Here is a 20,360-nt window from a genome sequence, read left to right as displayed (position 1 = left end):
ACTATAACAACACGTTAGAGTGAATACTGAAAATACTCTCAGGGAAGGAAACCCATGAGATAAACAATATCTTTCCCGAATTTTTGTAGCTGAAGAAATTACAAATAATCTCAATGATCAGTTTTTTTTTTTTTTTTGTGAGATTTGGGGTCTGGCTTAATTTTTTTAAATTTTATTTTATTTCTCACATTCATACATTTTAACGTCACCCACAAAACAAAACAAACATTGTCTTGTGTTTGATAGTATTGCTTAAATTTCCATAAATTGAAACCCCAAGTCACATTTAAGGTTAGGCAACGTCCCTTTATTCAGGCGCCGGTGTAGTCTACCTTAAATACTGTCGAGTGCAGTAAATGCTTTTGGCAGCCCCGTAAGAATGAAAATTAGAATAATTTTCACCACCGCCAACAGTGCGGGAGACAGGCAGGCGCGTTTTAAGCCATCGTCACTTGAACAAAAGCGCCTGGAGTGGAACTTTAGTGGGCGGTGACGTTATGGGTTTGTCAAGTCGTGCTGTGACTGTGGCAATCTGTTGACTTCTAACCAAAAAAAGCAACGATTTACATTGGGAACGTAAAATATATGATTGTGTTGCTTTTTCCGGGGATGTGATTCTTTTTCGTGCGTCCGGATCGATATTGTGGCCATCCGAATCGGGATTCAACCACGTTTGTGACTTTGTGGTTTCGGATGTCACCATGTTGGCGAGTTCCGTCATTTACGCCGCCAAGCAACGAAAGAAGCCGCTTCAAAAAGTGTAAGTTTAAAAAAAGACATTTTTGTGTTCACACATAATCACTTCGCCTCGTCTGCTGTTTTGTTATCGCTCTTCTACTACTTCTATTTTTTTCCCTCAGCAATGTTGCAAAATGAATATAAATGATTTATACACAGCAAAGGTAGTTGAAGTAATCCCTGCTACATCGCGGTGCGATTATCGCGGCTTCAGTACATCGCAGATTTTCACAAAATTCACAAATTCAAAATAAACCTTATAAATTAAGGAATTATGGCACAAGAATTGCCCACACGCCAGCAGAAGGCAGGGAGTGTCCACACAATTGCAGTACGTACACTTGTACCTTTTCATAAAAAAAGTTGTTATTATAAGAGTTTGAAAAACATATTTACAGTATTGTACCTTGTTATAAAAAATAGTTATAATATAAAAGACTTCTAAAAACATATTTGCAGTATGTGTACTTGCAGCTTGTTATGAAAAAGCTGCTATAATAATAAAGTAGTTCTAAAAACATATCTACAGTGTGTATACATTAGCTCCATATACATATGTCACACACACAAACACACATGCGCACACACACACACACACACACACACACACACACACACACACACACATGCGCACGCGCACACACACTTATATATATATCATATTTATATTTATATTATTTACACATTATTTTTTGTATCTCATTTATACTATGTAGTAATGTAGTATTTACATGTTTGAAAATATTTAATGTTCTAATGATAACATATGCACTTATATGGTTTAATATACACTTATTGATACCCAAACAATGTATGAATGTATGTATGTATGTTAACAAAAGGTGACACTACTTTGCAGATTTTCACATATTGCGGGTGGTCTTGGAACCAATGATCCGCAATAAATAAGGGATTTTTGTATATGTGGTCACTCAAGTCCAAGTACAGATCTTCATTTGCATGAAAAGAGGGAGGAACTTGCACTATCGCGCAACCGGCTTTTAATTTCTATGGAAACTTTGGGTGTGTGTCCACTTTCTTTGAGTGTTACAGGCTAACACTGTGTAAACGCCAGTATTTTGCCGTTTTTACAGTCACGTCTCACAACATTCTGAACTCTTGTCACTTCCGAGTTGATGAATCTGAAAAGCTCAAAGGGGTGTCAATACCGACACAATCATAAAGTTGATCGCATTTTGTTTGGACACAGTCTGATTTAGCTTCAAGCAGACTTATCTGTTTGCAGCCAAAACACTTCCCACTATATTGTAACCACATGACCTTCATGTAAACAAACTAGCCCCCCCCCCCCCTTAAGGATGAAAGTCCAGCTCTGCCACTGACTGGAGTGAGAGAAAGAGCAGATAGAGACAGAGAGAGAGAGTTCAAACGAGGGGTCGATCAACCGGGGGAGGCATGAGTGAACAATGGGCAAACAAACAGCCCTGTCAACAACATTAATAGTCCCACGATGACAGCAACAACAGGGAAAAGGTCCAGTCCCAACTCCGGCCTCATCACCTGCAAAAAACAAGCAGATGAAAATGCATTCACGAAGCGTTTGATGTGTGCTGACATCAGAGTGACGTCAGCAATTGGAGGCAGTGAGTCTTGGCTGGCAAACTTCATGTTCTCAAAGTGTTCATTAAGAATGGCGATAATAAGCCATTAGTTGTTAAATAATTAATTTAATGTTAATTAATGAATGAATAATTTTATAATACTTTTAAAATAATTTATCATTAATGAAATTAATAATATAATAATTTTATAAGACTTTAAAAATATATAATGTATAATATAATAATTTTATGATAATAATAATAATACATGTGAAGAGTTGGGTTGGTTGTGTTGTCTTAATGGTTTATTTTGACTTTTCTGTATAAAGTTGAATTGTTTGCCTCATACTTGTGTGAAGTTCCTGCAGGCTCACATTCGGAAAAAACCCCAACATATTTTTCTAAAATACTTGTTGTGGGTTTATTTATTTGAAATATTTGCCCAGCGTAGTTATCACAGCCTTTTCCATTATTTTTGCTAACAGCGTGGATCAATTTGTGATCTAAAATGCAAAAAAAAAAACATTTTGAAGCATTTTTGTTGGTTGATGTCCAACAGCAACTTGCTTTTACCTGCGTCAGACCTGCGTTGACTTTCTCTTGTTCTGTCTGTTCCGCGCCAGACAAAAGCACCTTTGTGTGGTTGCAGGAGTGTCACTCGATCCCATATTGCAGCGACAGACACACCTCTTCATATGGCCGATGTGCCAGATAGCGCCAGAGGCAGAAAAACTAGCCGCTTATTATTCTCGTCCTGCCGTCAGGAATGTGACGATCGCTATCTCGCCCTTCATTTCAGATCCGTCGTTTTCCGGACGATTATTGTAAGCAGATGGTAATTTGTTGTAAAAATATATAGATTGAATTATTCAGGACTCAACATGCACAAACATAATTTGACCTTTTGAATCACCATCTTATTGTTGGACATTTCCGTACTTTTGCGTAACTTGATGGCCTCAAAATAAAACCACCCCTGCTTCTCATAATGTTGTCTTTGACTTGCAATCAAGCAGCCCAGGTTGTTTCCTGTTTAAAAAAAATGGCATCTTCTCATGTTCTCGCAAGCACCTTACTCATTCTTCTCAACGGGTTTCATCTTACAGACCCAAACTGCCACCTCCCGAAGGCGCCAAATCAAACCCGTCCAAACGGCATCGCGACCGACTGAACAACCATTTGGAAAAACTGACCAGCCTGCTGCCCTTCACTGAAGAAGTTCGTTCTCGTCTGGATAAATTGTCAGTGCTGCGGCTCGGTGTGGGTTACCTGAAGGTTAAGGGCTTCTTTAACGGTGAGTCTCGGCAGCAGAATTCAGAGCTGCAGAGTTGTGCTGATGTCGTACCACTTTGTGTTCAATCAAATATGGCCAAATAAGTTGTAACGTTGCAAGCAATGACTTTGTGAGCACTTTGAGGACTTCCTCGCCACCCGTGGCCAACCCTCCTCTTTCAATCAATGTCTACAGTTCATCTTAAATTCTTTCGCCCTTCTCCCAACAAGCTCCGCCCATAGCGGACCTCCACCCGCTTCCTCCTCGACAAAGCCTGTCGGATTCCAGGTTGTTGTTGGAATGGCTTCAAGCCATTTGCCTTTCGCTAGCTGGAACAACTCAGTGCTTTATGCATTTATGGGCTTGACACACCCACCACACTAGAAAGCTCCACCAGGAAGCTCAAAGGCTCCTTCAATGTGGACCTGCATCAGAAATGCATTCTGATGCCTGTTATTATGCCACTTTCTGGCTTTTGCTATTAAAAACTATTCATTATTGTTTCTTTGTAGATTGTATTTTTATGATATAATAAGATGTTGCTTCATTCAGTGGTCCTGTCATGGGATCTCATCGCTGATTATGATTTGTACTCTCTTGACAGAGAATGCTGGATGTGGCCGCTTTATTCAGGTCTTTGTCTGTCTCATGTGAGGGAACAGCATTGGAAACTTCACATAGTCGGCTCTCTTTGGCCTGATCCTCGTCTTGCTCTCTGTACTTGTCCGTAATGTCTGATGGGAAATGTCCAAGGATCAAGTCCCATCGATGTTTCCGAGAACACCGGCAATGTTTGGCGGTTTCTAGTCGACGCGTTTTGTGGCCGGCTACAGTTGTAATCGATGTCGCATTCACTTATCCCACAAAATGTCTCTAAAGGAAGTATCTTAAATAATGGTTCAAAATAATACTATGGGAAGTTGCCACATGCCGCAAAAGTTGACTGAAGCCATTGCGGAAGAGTTGGCTGGCTGTTGACAGAAGTTATTTGTGGTCTTAGAATAGATGGTCCAAAACTGTTCCTCAGGAACTACGCACTCTTTTGAAGTCACTCTGTTCTTTGTCTTTTCCTGAACATTAAGACTTTACTGACTATGTCAACAAACCATTGGATGGACTTTCCAGATGTGTTTCTTAGCAGATCTTAGCCTCTCTCCAGCTGAATTCTGCTGGAGGTCCTACTTAACCCTTGGACAATGAGAAGTCGGGAAGCCAGAGATGAAAGGGTAGCTCTACCTCATGCAATTGTGTAGAATTGAAACACGACTTATTAGAGGCTTACCTCCAACGTGTACTACTGATCCACTTTTTGGAAGCACACAGAGGTAACTGTCCCCAGGAAACAGAGGGAGCAGAAAGTGAATTTGCCAATCAGTAGCTGGCTGATTTTACTTCTCTCTCGGACACAGTCGAGCTCAAAAGAAACTTTGGCCTTGGGAGAGTGTAGCAGAAGTTGCGGGTAGTCTCCTGAATGTAAGTGTGATAGCATCAGATATGCAGAGCTTCATGGAGGATTGCAGTCAAAATAGACCACCTGAACTCTCGTGTTAAAACCTGCCCAAGCATCTGCGAAACCGCATGTGTGTTACATTTTTTTTTTAAATAAAATTAATTAAGATTAATTCATTAAAATTAGACTGGGTGAGAAGGACTATTTCATTCGAACCCGTCTCCTTCCGGCTGTCTTGCTCCTTCTACTTTGCCTGATTGGTGCCAGATGTTTTGTCATGAGAGCATCCATCCCGTTGGCTCACGGGCGACACTCGCTGCCGAGATGTTTCGCAGCTCTCTCCCTCTCACTCAGCTGGCAAACTATGAAACGATAGCCTCTCTCATCTGCTCGCTCACCGCCAATGACTCAGCGCTCACTCAAAATCCCGGCGCCACATACGTAGTGCGTGTAGAATGGTCCGAGTGGGCTTGACCAGATCTGTTTGCATTCCAGCCTCGCTCAGAGGTTATTACAGATTCCATGTAAGAGGAATGGGGAGGAAATAGAAAAAACAATGGACAGCCCGCACTTTGAAAACTAAGAAAGCGGTGTCTCAACCTTCGTTCTTCGTATAGTTCCTATGAAGCCTTGAAACCACATGGAGTCACGTGAGCACGGCTGTCACATGCCGAGATCTAAAATCAGGTTTCCTTGTCTCCTGCTGAGATGAAGATTCCTCAGTGCTGTATGTCTTGTTTACATTCTTTGGAGCAGGCAGATGAAAGAGAAGTTGGCGCATCCTTTCAGCTGGTTCAGGCATGTCTACCCCGTCAACACACACATACACACACACACACACACACACACACACACACACACACACACCGCAACAATGACTATTGCCTTTGTCATGACTCAGTGTAACAAAGACAATACGTATGACTAACACTGTTTACTTAACAACGGAATACCACATCAGTAGAAAAGTTATGGATGATAAATCAATCTCAAATTAATTTAACTTTTTTGGGGACTGGTGATGACCTCATAGATTCCAGTGTCAGGACGAAAGGAGTTTGTGTCCTATCATGTTCAGGGTCACACTCATGTTTGTTTCTTGCAGTGCCTCATGTAAGAATCCCATGAAGCTCTTGAAGGCATTAGTAACCATATGTGCTACATTCCTGTGCCCGATTATTTTTAGACACCGTATTTATTTTGAGAGTAGCAATGAACGCTAGTCTCTTGGCTCACACGCCGGGTGAGCACACAAGTCAAAGTCAACACAGGGAGCAAGACCGATGATGATCGAAAACGTGCTGTGGATCAAAACTCACAAAATCAAAGCTAGTGCTACGGTGAGGTAACGATCGAAATGATCGGAAATAAGGGCAGATTACATGATATTCAGATCAGCGGTATCGGCCGAAAATGTCATTCTCAAGCCGAGAATGAAATATTTTAGGTGTTTACTTGATTTGAATTACTGGTGATTTATAGCCATATAAAAAAAAACTATTGATCAGACGTATCTGACCATACTCAAATGTGACTGGTCTGGGATGGAGAGGGACAACAAGCCTGCTCTTTTTCAATTTCCTTCAGTTTCTTCTTCGGGAGGTAAAATACATGTGTCTATTGCGTCTAAGCCAGTGGTTCTTAACGTTGTTGGAGGTACCGAACGTCATCGGTTTCATATGCGCATTCACTGAACCCCTCTTTAGTTAAAAAAACTTTTTTTTTTTTTTCAAATTCAAGACAGAGAGCGATCAGCGATCAGCGAGCGTGCGTGCGCACGGCTAAATGTTTTCCACCTTTCTTTCTGTCTTTTCCTCAACCAGCCTCCTTCCTCTTCTCTCTCCGCTCAGGATGCTGGAGGTTGAAAGTTCGCACGCGAGGCTTTGTTGTATGTGTTCTTGTGTGCGAGATCATCTGCGTGCGTGCGTGCCTGCCTTTGCGTGTGTTTAAGGAACAGAAGACGTAAACAGTAACCAGAGCAAATTGACCACATTTCCATCAGTTGTTTTAAAACAATTAAACCTTGCTTATTTTTTTCATTTTTCTGACCCTTTCTTGTCAACTAAGAATGCATATTGTTGCCCTCCAGTGAAAATACTCGACGTCGACTTTTCTTTGTTGTTCATACATACACTGTTTGCTTATTAACTGTCCTCGACTTGTCCCATTTTTTTTCCCGATTAAATACGTGTGAAATGGTTCATCAAGAAAAACGATTCCAAGTGACTTGTTGAAGTGGGTAGAACTTTCGAGCTCTCTGATTCCAGACCTGACAAGAATTTTCTCTTTTCACCTTTCGTGCCCAAACCTGCCCATTGAGAATCAGACAGAACAAGCGTTGCCAAGAGTGAAAAGTAGTGATGGTGATGTTCATCTCCAAGTCACCCCCCCCCCCCCCCCCCCCCAAAAAAAGACACCCAAATAAAAAAAGCCCGCACGGAGCGCTCCTTCCGCAATCCCAAATGGAACAATATCACGATGCAGCTCTTTTTTTTTTTTAATACATACATACACAATTCATATTTTCCTTCAAATCAGGCTTGAAACTTGAAACACATTCGAGCATTTTCTACTTGACACGAGCTACAAAATGGAAGCGTCCAACTCTACTTATAATCTTGTTCAGGTGCACAGCTAGGTCATTCCATTTCAAATATGTTTGTCTTGCGCCTTCACCAAAATAGTTCTGGCCACCAGGTCATAATTATGGTGGTGGTTGTTCTCGTGATCTGCATGCGAATCAGGGTTACAAAGAGTCAAATCCAATTCTGGTTGTTTTTTTTTTGTGTGTGTGTTATTTCAATATCAACACAGTGACTCATGTTTGTTCTTGTCTGTCAATAATTTTAAACCTTTCAAAATCACCTGCTTCCTCTGCAAGAGGATATTTTTAGGTGCCCAGTCTTGTTTCCTGGCAGTGATTAGCGCTTCTTGATAATCTCAAGAGGCGGAAGAGAGCGACTTGTTGAGTGACAATGTTGTAAGATAACAGGAAACACTTGCCAGCTCCACCCTGCTAAAACCCGACACATTTCTGCTCTCCTTATTGCACAAGATACTCAAGGCTGGATTACTGAATCGGTTTATATTTCTGACGCAGAAAACACAGCGTTGTTAAAAAAATAACCAAAATGAAGTTCCATTGTGGTTCTATGTTAGTCTTCATTTCCAATCAAACTTGGGTAGAACATTCAAAGTAACTTCACTTAAGTTAAAGCTGTACTAAACATTGAATATTGGCACATATATGAAAAAAAAGCTAAAGCTAAAAGCTAACTTCTTCATTCAATAGCCACCCTCAGGAATGGTCAGAATGGCTCCTGCATGGCAAGTCAAAATCTGTGGGGTGATGTCCACAATACGCTCTTGTCCTCCACCGGTACCTCCCAAGTGTCCTCCTTGGATGGAGTCAGCTTCTCGGAGGGAGACCTGCTCCTCCAGGTCAGGTCCGATTGATCTTTGAACCAAGAATGCCAAGTAATTTTGTCAACTCGAGTGTTTTTATTACTACAGGCATTGAATGGCTTTGTGTTAGTGGTGACCACCGAAGGTTATGTCTTCTACGCGTCGCCCACCATACAGGACTTTCTGGGATTCCACCAGGTGAGGACAAGCTGACCTTATCCCAGCTGACTTCCGTCACTAACTGGGTAGACACAGAGACAGATGACCGTTTGGATTCATTTCTTCCCGTGCGTTGTCATTCGGTGACTTAATTCACGGCTCTCCGTTGCAGTCCGATGTCATCCACCAAAGCGTCTTTGAGTTGATCCACACCAACGATCGAGCTCTTTTCAGACGCCAGCTTCACTTTGCTTTCGATCCGCATTCCAGCCAGCGGGATGGTCTCGTAGAAGGCGGCGGTAAGTCATCCTCGCGTCATCCAAAGACAAGTGTAAACGTTGACGTGCACGTATTTCCACGTAGACGAGCAAAGCAGCAGTGAAGTCAGCACCAACCTAAGAACCTACAACCCGCAAGTCATGCCTCCAGAAAACTCTTCTTTCCTGGAGAGGAATTTCTGCTGCCGGTTCCGATGTTTGCTTGACAACTCATCTGGCTTTGTGGTAGACAGAAATAGCTCCAACGTTGGATTTGAGCTTGTTCTGATGTAGTTCTGGCTTGTTTGCCTCCAGGCAATCAACTTCTGCGGACGCCTGAAGTTTCTCCACGGTCAGAACCGGGTGTCGGATCTTGGCGAGCGGGTTCCCCCACAGTTGGCTCTGTTTTCCATCGCCATACCCGTGCAGCCACCGTCCATCTTGGAGATCCGCAGCAAGACGGTCATATTCCAGACCAAGCACAAGCTGGACTTCACGCCGATGGCCATCGACAGCCGGTAGACAGTCGTAGTTGTGATTTTCCACCGGATCGGACGGTGATGGGACTTTGCGTTTCTTCCTCAGGGGGAAGGTGTTTCTAGGTTACAGCGAAGCAGAACTCTGCATGAACGGTTCCGGTTATAACTTCATCCACGCTGCGGACATGATGTACTGCGCCGACAACCACGTTAGGAGTGAGTCACACTGTTCTTACGTAGGTTGAAATACGTTTAAGGTATGTCCAGAACTAAATTCTCTTTGTTTGTGTAGTGATCAAAACAGGAGAAAGTGGTTTTACCGTCTTCAGACTGCTGACTAAAAATGGAACGTGGCTCTGGGTCCAGGCCAACGCCAGGTTGATCCTAAAAGAAGGGAAGCCGGATTTCATTGTGGCCCGCCAGAGAGTTTTGACGTAAGTTATAAGAGATGCCGTAGTTCTGTATCAGTCCATCCTGCGTGGAGGAGGGTGGAGCCTTTGTCGAGCCAACTGGTGTTTGGACAAGACAAGATCCATTTTTTGATGACGCCGGCCGGGGTGATTGGCAAGTGTCCCGTTACGAGACCTAATGATTTCGGGCGTGTTAACGGATTCATTACAAGTTGCATCGTGTCATTTATCGTCTTTCCAGATCATTACTTACAGTAACAAGTAATTACCACAGAGCCTATGCTAACAAGTAATTAGCACTGAGCCTGATGAGATGTTTTGGCGCCTGTTAATCTTGTTTTTGTCGCCGTAGTTTGTTAGTCTCCCTGATAAGTACAACTTGTTCTAAACAAGTTCTTAAAGTCATGGCTGGATTGATCCTTTTCTGGGTTGCAGAAATGAAGAAGGAGAGGAACACGTTCGTCTACATCGGCTGCAGCAGTCGTTTAGCCTCACCACCGGCGAGGCGCTATTGTACGATAGGGCGCCGACCGTCGACATGCCCGACACCTGCTCGCCCGCAAAGCAGAGGAAGCTCGACGACAACTCGGTTAGACCCAACTCGCTCCAGAGCTGCATTGTGAACCAGGGCCATACTGTCTACTGCCAGCACAAGAGCGCCAACACGCTCAACACGCTTAACGACGACGCCTTTAAGGACACGCACGCCACGCTTGGCGTTCGCGGAGATTTCTGGCAGCACCCGTCGCCCAAAGCCGCTGTCGAGAGCATGGTCAAGTCTGAGGATGTCATCCAGGACATGATGGAGACTCTGCAGCAGATCCTGGGGGACGGCAACCTCGCAGAGACAGTGGATGTGAGTGCCGACGAGCTCAAGAGCTGGGAAAGCACTCTTCTGAAGGTAAGCAACAACACCTGCAACCTGGCCGACGACTTGAACGACGTTATCATGGATGACGTCCTGTTGTACGTGGAGGAGCAACTACAAAAAGAGGCTGCGCTAAAGTTACCTGAGAGGCTGGATACCTGCGTGCCAACTTTGAACTTCCAGAGCCAGCCTTCTGCTCGTCAAGGCTCGGTACAAAACTTGAGCTGGGCTCAAGACCCTCTGGACCAGTTATTAGCCAGCAGTGGGCAGATGTCTGAGGAACTACCTGTGGGGATGGTGGAACGGACCCGAATAGATCTTCCTCAGATGAATTCTTCCGGTTTAAACTTTCCAGTGGCAGAGGCCATCTTTGACCCCCGTTTCGTGGACTCCTGTGCCGAGACACAAAAACTGAGCAGCGTTCAGGTGAGTTTCATGGACAATAACCAAGGAGTTTTCTGGCATAGGCAATCACGTCAGATTCATCCCAATCAAATGGTTCAACCAAACGGCCAACTGTCAACGGAGCACCGTACACAAAGACAGCCTGCGTTTAGCTTACAGTATGGTCAGAGGAACTCAAACCACGTCAACACCCAAAATGTTTCCAATGGCTCGGTGATCTCGGCAGATCCGGCGGCGTCCAGTTGCATGCACAGCCGCTTCTTGCTTCCCGGTCAAGACTGGCAGAATCTGAGACAGTCTTGGCAGCTCGAGCAGCCACCGCGACCGCAGCTCATTCCAAACAGACCGACGAGCATCAACCGATTGGCAGATTTTCAGCCTAATCGGGCCGTTGCGCTCAACCGTGATCCTGTCTTCTACAGTTCAATGACTTCATTTCCCGTTGAGCAAGGCATCGTGGGGGCGCCCGTCACGACATCAAGCGTATTCAAAATCAACCCCCCCTCTGTGCCTGCCAACGTAAGACAGACTCAACGCTGTCAAAGATTGAAACAAAGCAGCGGTCACATTTCCGGTCCATCCTGCTTTAACCAGGACGGCGGCAACGAGTCTTTGTTCAACTTAGATATGGCGCCGCTTTCCGACCAAATGGCTCCAAATAGTGTGAACCCGGGAAACCTGCCCATGCAGCAGCAGCCATGCCTCAACCTCGGCCACCAGGTAAAAAAAACATCACTGAAAACCAGCTTGACTGTTTTGATTTGCAATTGAGCTTCCAATTACTTTTCTTTCACAGCTCCTCAGCCACTCAGTTATCGCAAATGGCGGCATGGCATTTCCTCATTGCGCAACGGGAACTTCTGCTCCTCAAAGAGCAAACGGGAACATCAACTGAAAGACAACGAATGACCGGAAATGGGCTTTAGAGAAGGACAAATAGCTCTGGGTAATGAAATAAGCCAAGAAAGATCATCCGGAGTTTAATTTGTGTTTTGAAACATTGATCATCACCGAAGAGTGAAAGTTCAGCTCTGAGCTGTTCCCAAAAAGTTTAAAATTCGAGGCTCCTTATTTGGTCGAAACCACTTTACAAATTGTCACAACCTGTTTGTAAAAAAATCAAAATGGCTGTTTTTTTTTTTTGTTTTTTTTTTTTATTAGAATCTCGAAGTTTGAAATGTTTAAAAAAAAAAAAAACACTCACTTGAACTTTGTGGTCTGCTGTATCACTCACCTCCTTGAATCACACAGAACCGCAGGTCCCTTAACTTTATACTGTCACCTATTGGTGACATCTGTTAGATCACTGCAATATGCATTTGTTTGTTTGCGTGTTCATTTTTTTAAATACATACTGTGACAAATTGTGTACAGCAACCATGTCTATGTCAGTATGTGTATCTTTTTTTTTATCGTTGAAATGAAATGAATGAATGAAAAATGTATCTTCTGTTCACAGTGGCCACAATAAATATTGGTCTGATGGCACAGTGGCGCTGAGAAAATCAGTTTTGTTTACGTTCATTTCTTTTTGTTACATTTTTACGTAGGTAATAAATTTGTTACATTTCGTAAAGCTACTAATTGTGGATTTGATCAGGAAATGGTAACGACGCGCTGGTTTTAGTGATGGCAGTGCTCAATAGCGTCCACTTGGTGTCAGTATAATGACGTGCAAAGTTGACTTTGTTAACCTGCATACAGCTGGCACGATGTGGTTTCTTCTCGATCTGTTTGTCGACTTTTCCTCCCAGTGAGAAGCCGCCGTGGTGAAAGCACCGATTGTGTTTGATTTTCGGCTCCTTTTCCCAAAGCCACTGAAACGAAGGAGATGCTGGGATGATGTCGGGATGAGGGGATGAAGGTGGGACAGGATGATGTGAGACAATGATGGTGAGGAGATGAGGGGGGAGAACAGGATGAGGTGGTGAGGGGATTGCCCCCTACTCGCCCCCTCCCACCCTACTCACCCCTCCCTCCCTCCCCGCCGCGTCAACTGAGTCCACCGAAACCACTTTCTCGGGATTTTGGATAAGGAGGTGGGCACCGGTGGAAAGCGGAGAAGAGGACCACAAACGACGTTTAGACACGAGGAACATTGTCAAATGACGTCGATTCAGATACGTCGGTTGCTGTTTGCTTCTTAACATCGGCCATGTGCTTGTAGTCCTTTCAGCGGAACCGCTTTCGGATGTTAGGACACTTTTGCTCCTCCGGCTGGCTAGAATTCCGCTTGGTGGATGAGCCGCTCGATTGGGACTAACTTGGAGCCAACATGTACGCTGGACGCAAGAGAAGAAAACCACTTCAGAAGGGGTAATGTGTGTCATTTGGGGGGGGGGGGGGAAGCTGTGCATCAGTGCACGTGTTTTAAATTCAAAATATAATGTAATAAAATGCCACAAAATGTGGATACACAATGTTGATCACGGTGTTTCACTTCTGCAAATTGTTTGACTCAGTGGAATTAATTGGACACATCTTTAACTTAAGCTCCAGTTAATTTGCATATCATTTGCATTTGCAGTTGTTTTCCCAACTTGCATAAAGCCAAGTCGATAAATAAGAGATACAAACAGTTTGAATTTGGAATGGGAATGCTGAAGACCTTTTGAATTCTTGCACCGAATGCCTAACAAGTCTTGAATTTTGCAGGTCTTTTGAATGCTTTGAATCAGATGAGAAAAGTCGGAAGAAGTCAAAGAAGTGGGAATAGTAGTAAAGAATTATGCTGTATTCATACAATTTATCAGGATCCGTCTCAGTCATGTTCTTGATGTCTTTCCACTCACAACCAGAACCAAAGTTAACCCGACCGAAGGAGACAAGTCCAACCCGTCTAAACGACATCGGGACCGTCTGAACTTGGAGCTGGATCGACTGGCCAGCTTGCTGCCCTTCCCCGAGGATGTCATCTCCAGCCTGGACAAACTGTCCATCCTGAGGCTGTGTGTCAGCTACATTCGGGCCAAGAGATTCTTTTCAGGTATGAAATATCAAATAGGTTTCAACTCTACAAGAATTTTGAGTTGATCTGAAAGCGTTTAAACGAGGGGTTCAGTTTTTCGGACCGATCACCGATCCTCAAAAAGCCTGCCTTGACATGCAGAATTGAACTGCATATGTTTCAGTATTTTTTAGACCTCTCTAGTGGAAGATAAGATTGACAGACAAGATTCGTTTTTATTTTAAGGGCTCGGACGATCATCAATACCCCGAGATTAAGGAAGTCGATGAATTGGCTAACCCAATTGACCGGGTCCTTACTTCTGGCTTCCTCCGCATCGAGTGTGTCGACTCGTCACCCTTGGATAACCCCGAGCTCATGGCGGTGTCTGAATACGCTCTTTAATGGATTGTAGGTCAGCCTGTTAGCCTGTGGCCATTCAATGACCTCCCTTTCTCTCCCTCCCTCCCTAAAGCCGCAGACACACAGTAATGTAGGTCTGAGGAGCTGGGAGGAGGAGATGAAAGCTTTGGGGAGTACAAACACAGCAAGATAATCCACTCACACCACTTTACAGACTTTGTGCAAAAGGGCGGGGGGCTCGAGGACCCATTTTTCAACTTTTGACTGGGGTCGTTTACACTCTTTTGTTATGGTGGCTGAACTGGTCTGCACATATCAGGTGTTTCCAATCTCACCCCGGCTCCCCCTTTTTTAGCCGCCCGTGACATTTAATCAAAATATCATTTGATGTGAGCTACAAAGGCTATTTAAAAAAAATGAAGGGGGCAGCAAAAACATTTGACGCCTCTGATAAAGGCCCAAGTAGTTCTGTCACCCCTCAGATCTGCTTATTTGTCTGTAGAGGGCGATGACACACCCCGCGGGGGATGCAACACCCACTCTCTCCCCACTGTCGTCGCATATTATCCAAATTCGGATAAAAGGGAGCTCGAAAATGCCAAGACAGTAGCGCAAAGTCTGTCTGTCTGTCCGTCCGTCCGTTCGTCCGTTTACCTGGACTCAATCCAATTGCAACCTTAAAATCTGCTGATCCAAATGACGAATTGGTCCTCAACCCTCCTTTTCTGTTTGCTTCTCTCAAGTGGCGTTGAAAAAACATCTCTCCAATGGTGCGAGCAAAAGTACTGAGCACCTTGATGGCCGGGTGCCGGAACAGACCCAGCTAGAAGGAGAGCTTCTGCTCCAGGTAAATGTGTTTCAATAAACAGTCGCACCTTGATTTACAAATTTGGTCTTTTTTTTGTGTGCTTTGTGTTGCTTGTCTAATATCTCCAATCTACCAGGTGAGACGAAACGACACCATCTTTAATCGTCTCGAGTGTTGTTGTCTTTGCAGGCTCTGCCTGGATTTGTTTTGGTGATCACAGCGGAGGGAATCATTTTTTATTGCTCTCACACCATCCGGGATTACCTCGGCTTCCATCAGGTACACGATCGGCAAGGAAACGAGAAAAACACCTGTCAAAAAAGCAGCACAGACCGTGAAGACACATTTACAATCATCAAAGATATTAACTATACGTTAAAATTTTGGGAGGCACGTATGTTTAAAATTCAAAGTCCTCCTTTGCCATGTTTTTCCCCGTCAAGACGGACATAATGCATCACAGCGTGTTGGAGCTGATTCACGCCGAAGACCAGCAAGAGTTCAAGAGGAACCTGCACTGGGCCCTCAACCCACCCGTTGGATCCCACTTGGAGACTGCAGCAGGTCTGGCAACTTGACTTTGATTTTACAATGATCTCTTTGATTTCACATTCTAATGGTATGAGGACAATCTATTCAGCATTCTCCTATGTTGTGGTGCACGAGTAGACGGCGAGCCAGCTTCCCCCTACCTGCTGAGGTACAACCCGGATGAGCTTCCTCCAGAAAACTCCTCCTTCTTGGAGAGAAGCTTTGTTTGCCGATTCCGCTGCCTCCTGGACAATTCTTCCGGCTTTTTGGTGAGATCAAATGAAGAAATGTTGCTTTAAACACTTAAATACTTGCTTTTAACTCTTAGAGACTCATAATACTGTTTGCATACCAGTGATTGTCAACCGGTGGTCCGCGACCCTCTAGTGGTCCATGGCGGTATTGCAGGTGGTCCGTGAAATCGGAAATGGAAAATAATTGGAACATTTTAAAGCATAAAATATAATCATTATTGAGACTTAATTTATTTTCCAGCTAATTTTGTCAATCGTTTATCCATCCAAATGATGACAAATGTAGCTAAGAATCGCAAAACTGACATATAGATGCAAATAAATAGCCTGTGTAGGTCTATCCTCCTTTGGTGCAAAATAAAATAATATTGTGGTCCTCGAGTTGCTTCTCAATTATAATGGTAGTCCCTTGGACAAAACCATCAATAAATTTTAATTGAAAAAAAAAAACGAGCAAATACCAGAACTTGGTTAGCTAATATAGCTGGCACAGCTAGATAGCTAGCTAGCTAGCTAGCTACGCTCTTTCTCTGATTCTATCTTCATTGACAGAAGGTAGTGAGAAAGTATTTCCCAGTTAGACAAGTCAAAAAAATGACCCCAAACAGCCGGAAAAGAAGACGAGGCATTAAAGAATTTGTCTCGCCCTCTTTCAGGCCTTGAACATTCAGGGTCGCATGAAATTCCTCCACGGTCAAAGTGGTTCTCAGTGCGCTGACGGGCAAGGTGGCCCCCTTCAGTTGGCCTTATTTGCTATCGCCACTCCGCTGCAGTCACCAGCTATCTTGGAGATCAGAACAAAGAACATGATCTTCAGAACCAAGCACAAACTTGACTTCACACCCATGGCCTGCGATGCAAAGTAAGCGCTTTTCATGTTGATCTATTCCGCTTTCACGTCAGCGTGCGCCGAGCTTGTCACGTTTATGTTTTTTAGGGGTAAAATCGTGCTGGGTTACACCGAGGCCGAGCTGCGTGTCCGGGGTTCGGGATACCAGTTCATCCACGCTGCCGACATGCTGCACTGTGCGGAGAATCACGTCAGAAGTAAGTTAAAAGTTGTTTCACATTCACGTTGCCGCTCTACCATCATTTTTGTTTTATTTGATTGTAGTGATAAAGACCGGCGAGAGCGGCCTCACCGTCTTCCGCTTGCTCACCAAGGACAACCGATGGAAATGGGTCCAAGCCAACGCCCGCCTCGTCTACAAAAATGGCAAACCGGACTACATTATCGCCACGCAGAGGCCGCTGGTGTACGTGGAGGACGTCAGCCAGAGGTTACGCTCGCCCGGATAGTTGGATCATCGTTTCCTCTTTCAACAGGGATGAGGAAGGAGGAGAACACCTGAAGAAACGCTCCATGCAAGTTCCTTTCACTTTCGCCACCGGCGAGGCGATGCTCTATCAAACTGGTAACCCGCTTCGAGGCTTTCGGGAAACTCTCAAGGGCAAAGGCAAATGCAAGAAGGGGAAAATAGAGAAGTTCTCAGAGAACACGCATCCAAAGTCCTTACTGGAAGCGCTGATGAGCCAAGATCAGTCGGTTTACGTCTGCCAAGCTGATTCAGAGGTTCGCAGTCCTCTCGGCAAGCCGCATGGGGAGACGGCGGGATTTGTTGACAGCTGGCAGATGACGGCGAGATGCAGCAGCGACGTGTCGGTGTGTGCTCCGCTTCTAGCCACCTTGGATTCTCTTTCACTGGATGTGGACGAAAGTTGCTCCAACAGCGAACTCCTCGGTGCTTTGGAGAACCTGGGTTTGAATGCTGAAGATCTGGAACTGTTGCTCTTGGATGAGAAGATGATCCAGGTCCAGATGGATGACTCCGCACTCGGTGAGCTCACCAACAATGACATCACGTCTAATGTTCACGAGTCGTCGGAGACGGTGTGGAATCGAGAAGAACACGACAACATCGTTGAATTGGGAGTCTGTGACTTTTTTCGAGACTCTGCCCAAAGTTCTTCCCAACGGCGCGTGCCCGCTACCGCCGCCTCACCGTCCGTCAGCAGGCAAATGGAGCAGCTACCCATCGGGGCCGTCGGGCTTCGCTTTGCATCCGGAAGTGTCGATGCCAGCGTGCTGTCAATCGAGAGCCACTGGACGAATGAGGAAGATCGTCGCCGTGACGACCACGCTCCTCAGCCAAGTCTTGTCAACGACATAATCTCAAGTCACCATTGGCAACAAGGGAACAACCTGACTTGGTCACCCGACCCCCAGATCCTGTCCGGAACCCTTCGGCCCGGCGGACAGACGACTTTTCTTCCCGACGTGATGCCGAACCCGGTCGTCTCAAACGCGCCGCAGTCGGCACCGAATGTTTGTCACTACGGACATATGACGGACACCACGCAGCCACGCCCAGCGCAGGTTCCGCCATCTCACAAGCAGCAGAGTCCAGCTCAGTTTCCTCCACAGAGTGCACCTGTGGAGCTGGAGCAGTTTTTGGCTCTGACGCAGCCTTCGGTCCAGGCCTACAGTCTGTTCGACACTACGCAGGGACACCACGACCAGGTAAGACTCCGACAAATGTTCTTTCAAGTTAAACTATAGAGTGAAGCTTTTCTCTATGCATTTCTACTCCTAACTGAAAATGGAGTCGGTGCGTTCTCCGGGACTCAGTCGGAGACATTTGACGAGGGCTGACGGGTTGCCCTTACAGGTCATTTGATGTAGTGAAGCTACTTGAGCTCTCGAGCTGTCATGGAAAGTCAGCGCTTCAATCAGTAGAAGCTTCAGGCATGAAGCTCAGTGTAAACTGTGCTGATGTGAGCAGACATGCTATGTCAACACGAAAAAGCTCCTATTCTGCTGCCGTCCATCTCACGTACACACTTTTTTGACAATTGTGAGAACTGCGATCGCACTATCCGAAAGGATGGACATGCACTTTTTTTTAGTTTTGCAGAGCTGCCACGCAATGTGACAGAAACGGATGAAGCGAGAGGAGAAAAAAAAAGTGGAGGCGGGTTTTGAATAAAGGACACGGTTGGCCCCAAAGGTGGGCTGACCTGGCATCCATCCATCCATCCATCCATCCATCCATCCATCCATCCATCCATCCATCCATCCATCCATCCATCCATCCATCCATCCATCCATCCCATGTGATAGTGACCAATTGTGTGTGATTTTCAGCTGGAGAACGCTTGCCTCCTCAACATGGCCAACGCCACCTTCATACGCACTTGTCTCGTGTCCAACGGGAACAGAGAGGTGGCAGCCAACGTCCCAATCTCCTGCCCCGATGGACTCCCAGACACACAGAAGTCAGAATTTATCCTCTGACAAGGAGGTACCAAATCAAACAAAAAACAAAGAAAGAAGCATATTGCTGCCCCCGACTCGCTCCCGCCGTAATCCGAGCAGCTCGGTTATGTCACAAGAAGCATTTGAGTTTCCCGAAGGAGACGTTACTGCCTCGTTGTTGTCGATTCACACTTGGTCCAGATGGCAAAACCCAGAGTGACAAAGAGACACGACGCTCGGAGTCCTCAACAAAGTCCACTTGATGGTTCTCATCACTCAACAGGAGGAGAGTTTTCCATTTTCTGTTTGAGCTGGCCGACCACAATGGACACGGAATCCGAATGATAATGCTACACTTTTGTTTTCGCTCAGATTTTTATAAACTACAGTCAAAGTTCATGTTCACGTCTTTTCCACGATGCAATATTTCCGCTGATGTTTTTGTTTTTCCATCATCCACGTTGAAATGACCACACAGTGAATCAGCAACATTTAGCATTTAGCACAAATTCCAAAACAAATGTGAATCACGTCAGCAGTGGCTCCATGTTGAATGTCACAAAATGCATTTATATCAATTGTTCTCGTTTTCTGTAAATTGACATTCTTTTTTATATATATATCTATAAATACCAAACCAGTCGTGACGTGCTGTTGTGTGAAACCAGACAATCACTTCTCAAAAGCTTTAAAAAAAATTGCTCTGCATGTAAATGTATGTTTTACAAACACTTGTTGAAATCACTTAAGTCGTGTGAAAGAAAAAGCTGCAACTTTGCTTTATTACCGTGGTAACAAGTAAGGAAATGAAGCTTCAAATTTGATTCATGAACCAGTTGTATTTCATTTTCTCCTCTAGATGGCACTGTTGCTGTGAATAAAGCAGTTTTTAGAAATGGCAAGTCAGTATACTTTTAACTCAATGAGTTCCCTCCAATTACAACTGCTTCATTTCCCATCACTAGTAACAAGCAAGTACCAGAGTCCAGATGAGCAACTTTGGAAAGTTACTGTTTAAAAGATCACCACCTATCACCTGCACGTTACTTTTGTCTCGGTAGATGGACGCTAACTACTCCGTCTCGTATCGTATTTCCGCTGCGCGCGAATAAAAAGCCGGGTGTCATCACGACCAAACGCCTCCGCTGTCATCTTTGAAACTGCTCTTGGGCCCATCCCAAAAAGTCGGTCTGAC

The 20,360-nt window shown here is 44.8% G+C and overlaps 2 protein-coding genes across 4 annotated transcripts; both read left to right on the top strand.

Moving 5' to 3' along the window:
- Positions 1 to 430: 430 nt before the first annotated feature.
- On the top strand, positions 431 to 12,517 carry LOC147062693 (aryl hydrocarbon receptor-like). Of its 3 annotated transcripts, XM_085905719.1 has the most exons (12): positions 431 to 760; positions 3,407 to 3,594; positions 8,316 to 8,464; positions 8,537 to 8,626; positions 8,760 to 8,886; positions 8,951 to 9,090; positions 9,160 to 9,362; positions 9,430 to 9,539; positions 9,616 to 9,757; positions 10,169 to 11,525; positions 11,601 to 11,726; positions 11,803 to 12,517. In XM_085905719.1, the coding sequence occupies exons 1-12, from the start codon at positions 702 to 704 to the stop codon at positions 11,899 to 11,901; spliced, it is 2,790 nt and encodes a 929-aa protein (XP_085761845.1). In that variant the 5' UTR covers positions 431 to 701; the 3' UTR covers positions 11,902 to 12,517. The 3 variants fall into 3 exon arrangements, with proteins under 3 accessions (XP_085761845.1, XP_085761758.1, XP_085761929.1); XM_085905632.1 differs by having other exon boundaries at positions 433 to 760; positions 10,169 to 11,726; positions 11,803 to 12,516; XM_085905803.1 differs by lacking the exons at positions 431 to 760; positions 3,407 to 3,594 and having other exon boundaries at positions 8,347 to 8,673; positions 10,169 to 11,726; positions 11,803 to 12,516.
- Positions 12,518 to 12,743: 226 nt separating this feature from the next.
- LOC147062692 (aryl hydrocarbon receptor-like) lies at positions 12,744 to 20,279 on the top strand. Its single transcript, XM_085905925.1, has 11 exons — positions 12,744 to 13,322; positions 13,805 to 13,992; positions 15,060 to 15,163; positions 15,314 to 15,403; positions 15,568 to 15,688; positions 15,794 to 15,924; positions 16,566 to 16,771; positions 16,847 to 16,956; positions 17,024 to 17,165; positions 17,236 to 18,430; positions 19,055 to 20,279. The coding sequence occupies exons 1-11, from the start codon at positions 13,282 to 13,284 to the stop codon at positions 19,202 to 19,204; spliced, it is 2,478 nt and encodes an 825-aa protein (XP_085762051.1). The 5' UTR covers positions 12,744 to 13,281; the 3' UTR covers positions 19,205 to 20,279.
- Positions 20,280 to 20,360: the final 81 nt, after the last annotated feature.

Source organism: Syngnathus leptorhynchus, chromosome 1, assembly GCF_054491065.1.
Source record: "Syngnathus leptorhynchus isolate UIUO chromosome 1, UIUO_Slep, whole genome shotgun sequence".
NCBI classification, from domain to species: domain Eukaryota; kingdom Metazoa; phylum Chordata; class Actinopteri; order Syngnathiformes; family Syngnathidae; genus Syngnathus; species Syngnathus leptorhynchus.
Note: the sequence above shows the minus strand (reverse complement) of the source record. Positions and strands in the feature narration are given on the sequence as shown.

What these genes read in the sequence shown, in the direction of transcription:
- LOC147062693 (XM_085905632.1), top strand. Translation starts at nt 702, where the DNA reads ATGTTGGCGAGTTCCGTCATTTACGCCGCCAAGCAACGAAAGAAGCCG. An exon ending in GCCCGCCAGAGAGTTTTGAC is followed by an intron (nt 9,758 to 10,168) that starts GTAAGTTATAAG and finishes TCTGGGTTGCAG; the next exon opens with AAATGAAGAAGGAGAGGAAC. An exon ending in GCCTCAACCTCGGCCACCAG is followed by an intron (nt 11,727 to 11,802) that starts GTAAAAAAAACA and finishes TTTCTTTCACAG; the next exon opens with CTCCTCAGCCACTCAGTTAT.
- LOC147062692 (XM_085905925.1), top strand. Translation starts at nt 13,282, where the DNA reads ATGTACGCTGGACGCAAGAGAAGAAAACCACTTCAGAAGGG. An exon ending in CCACTTGGAGACTGCAGCAG is followed by an intron (nt 15,689 to 15,793) that starts GTCTGGCAACTT and finishes GTGCACGAGTAG; the next exon opens with ACGGCGAGCCAGCTTCCCCC. An exon ending in CGCAGGGACACCACGACCAG is followed by an intron (nt 18,431 to 19,054) that starts GTAAGACTCCGA and finishes TGTGATTTTCAG; the next exon opens with CTGGAGAACGCTTGCCTCCT.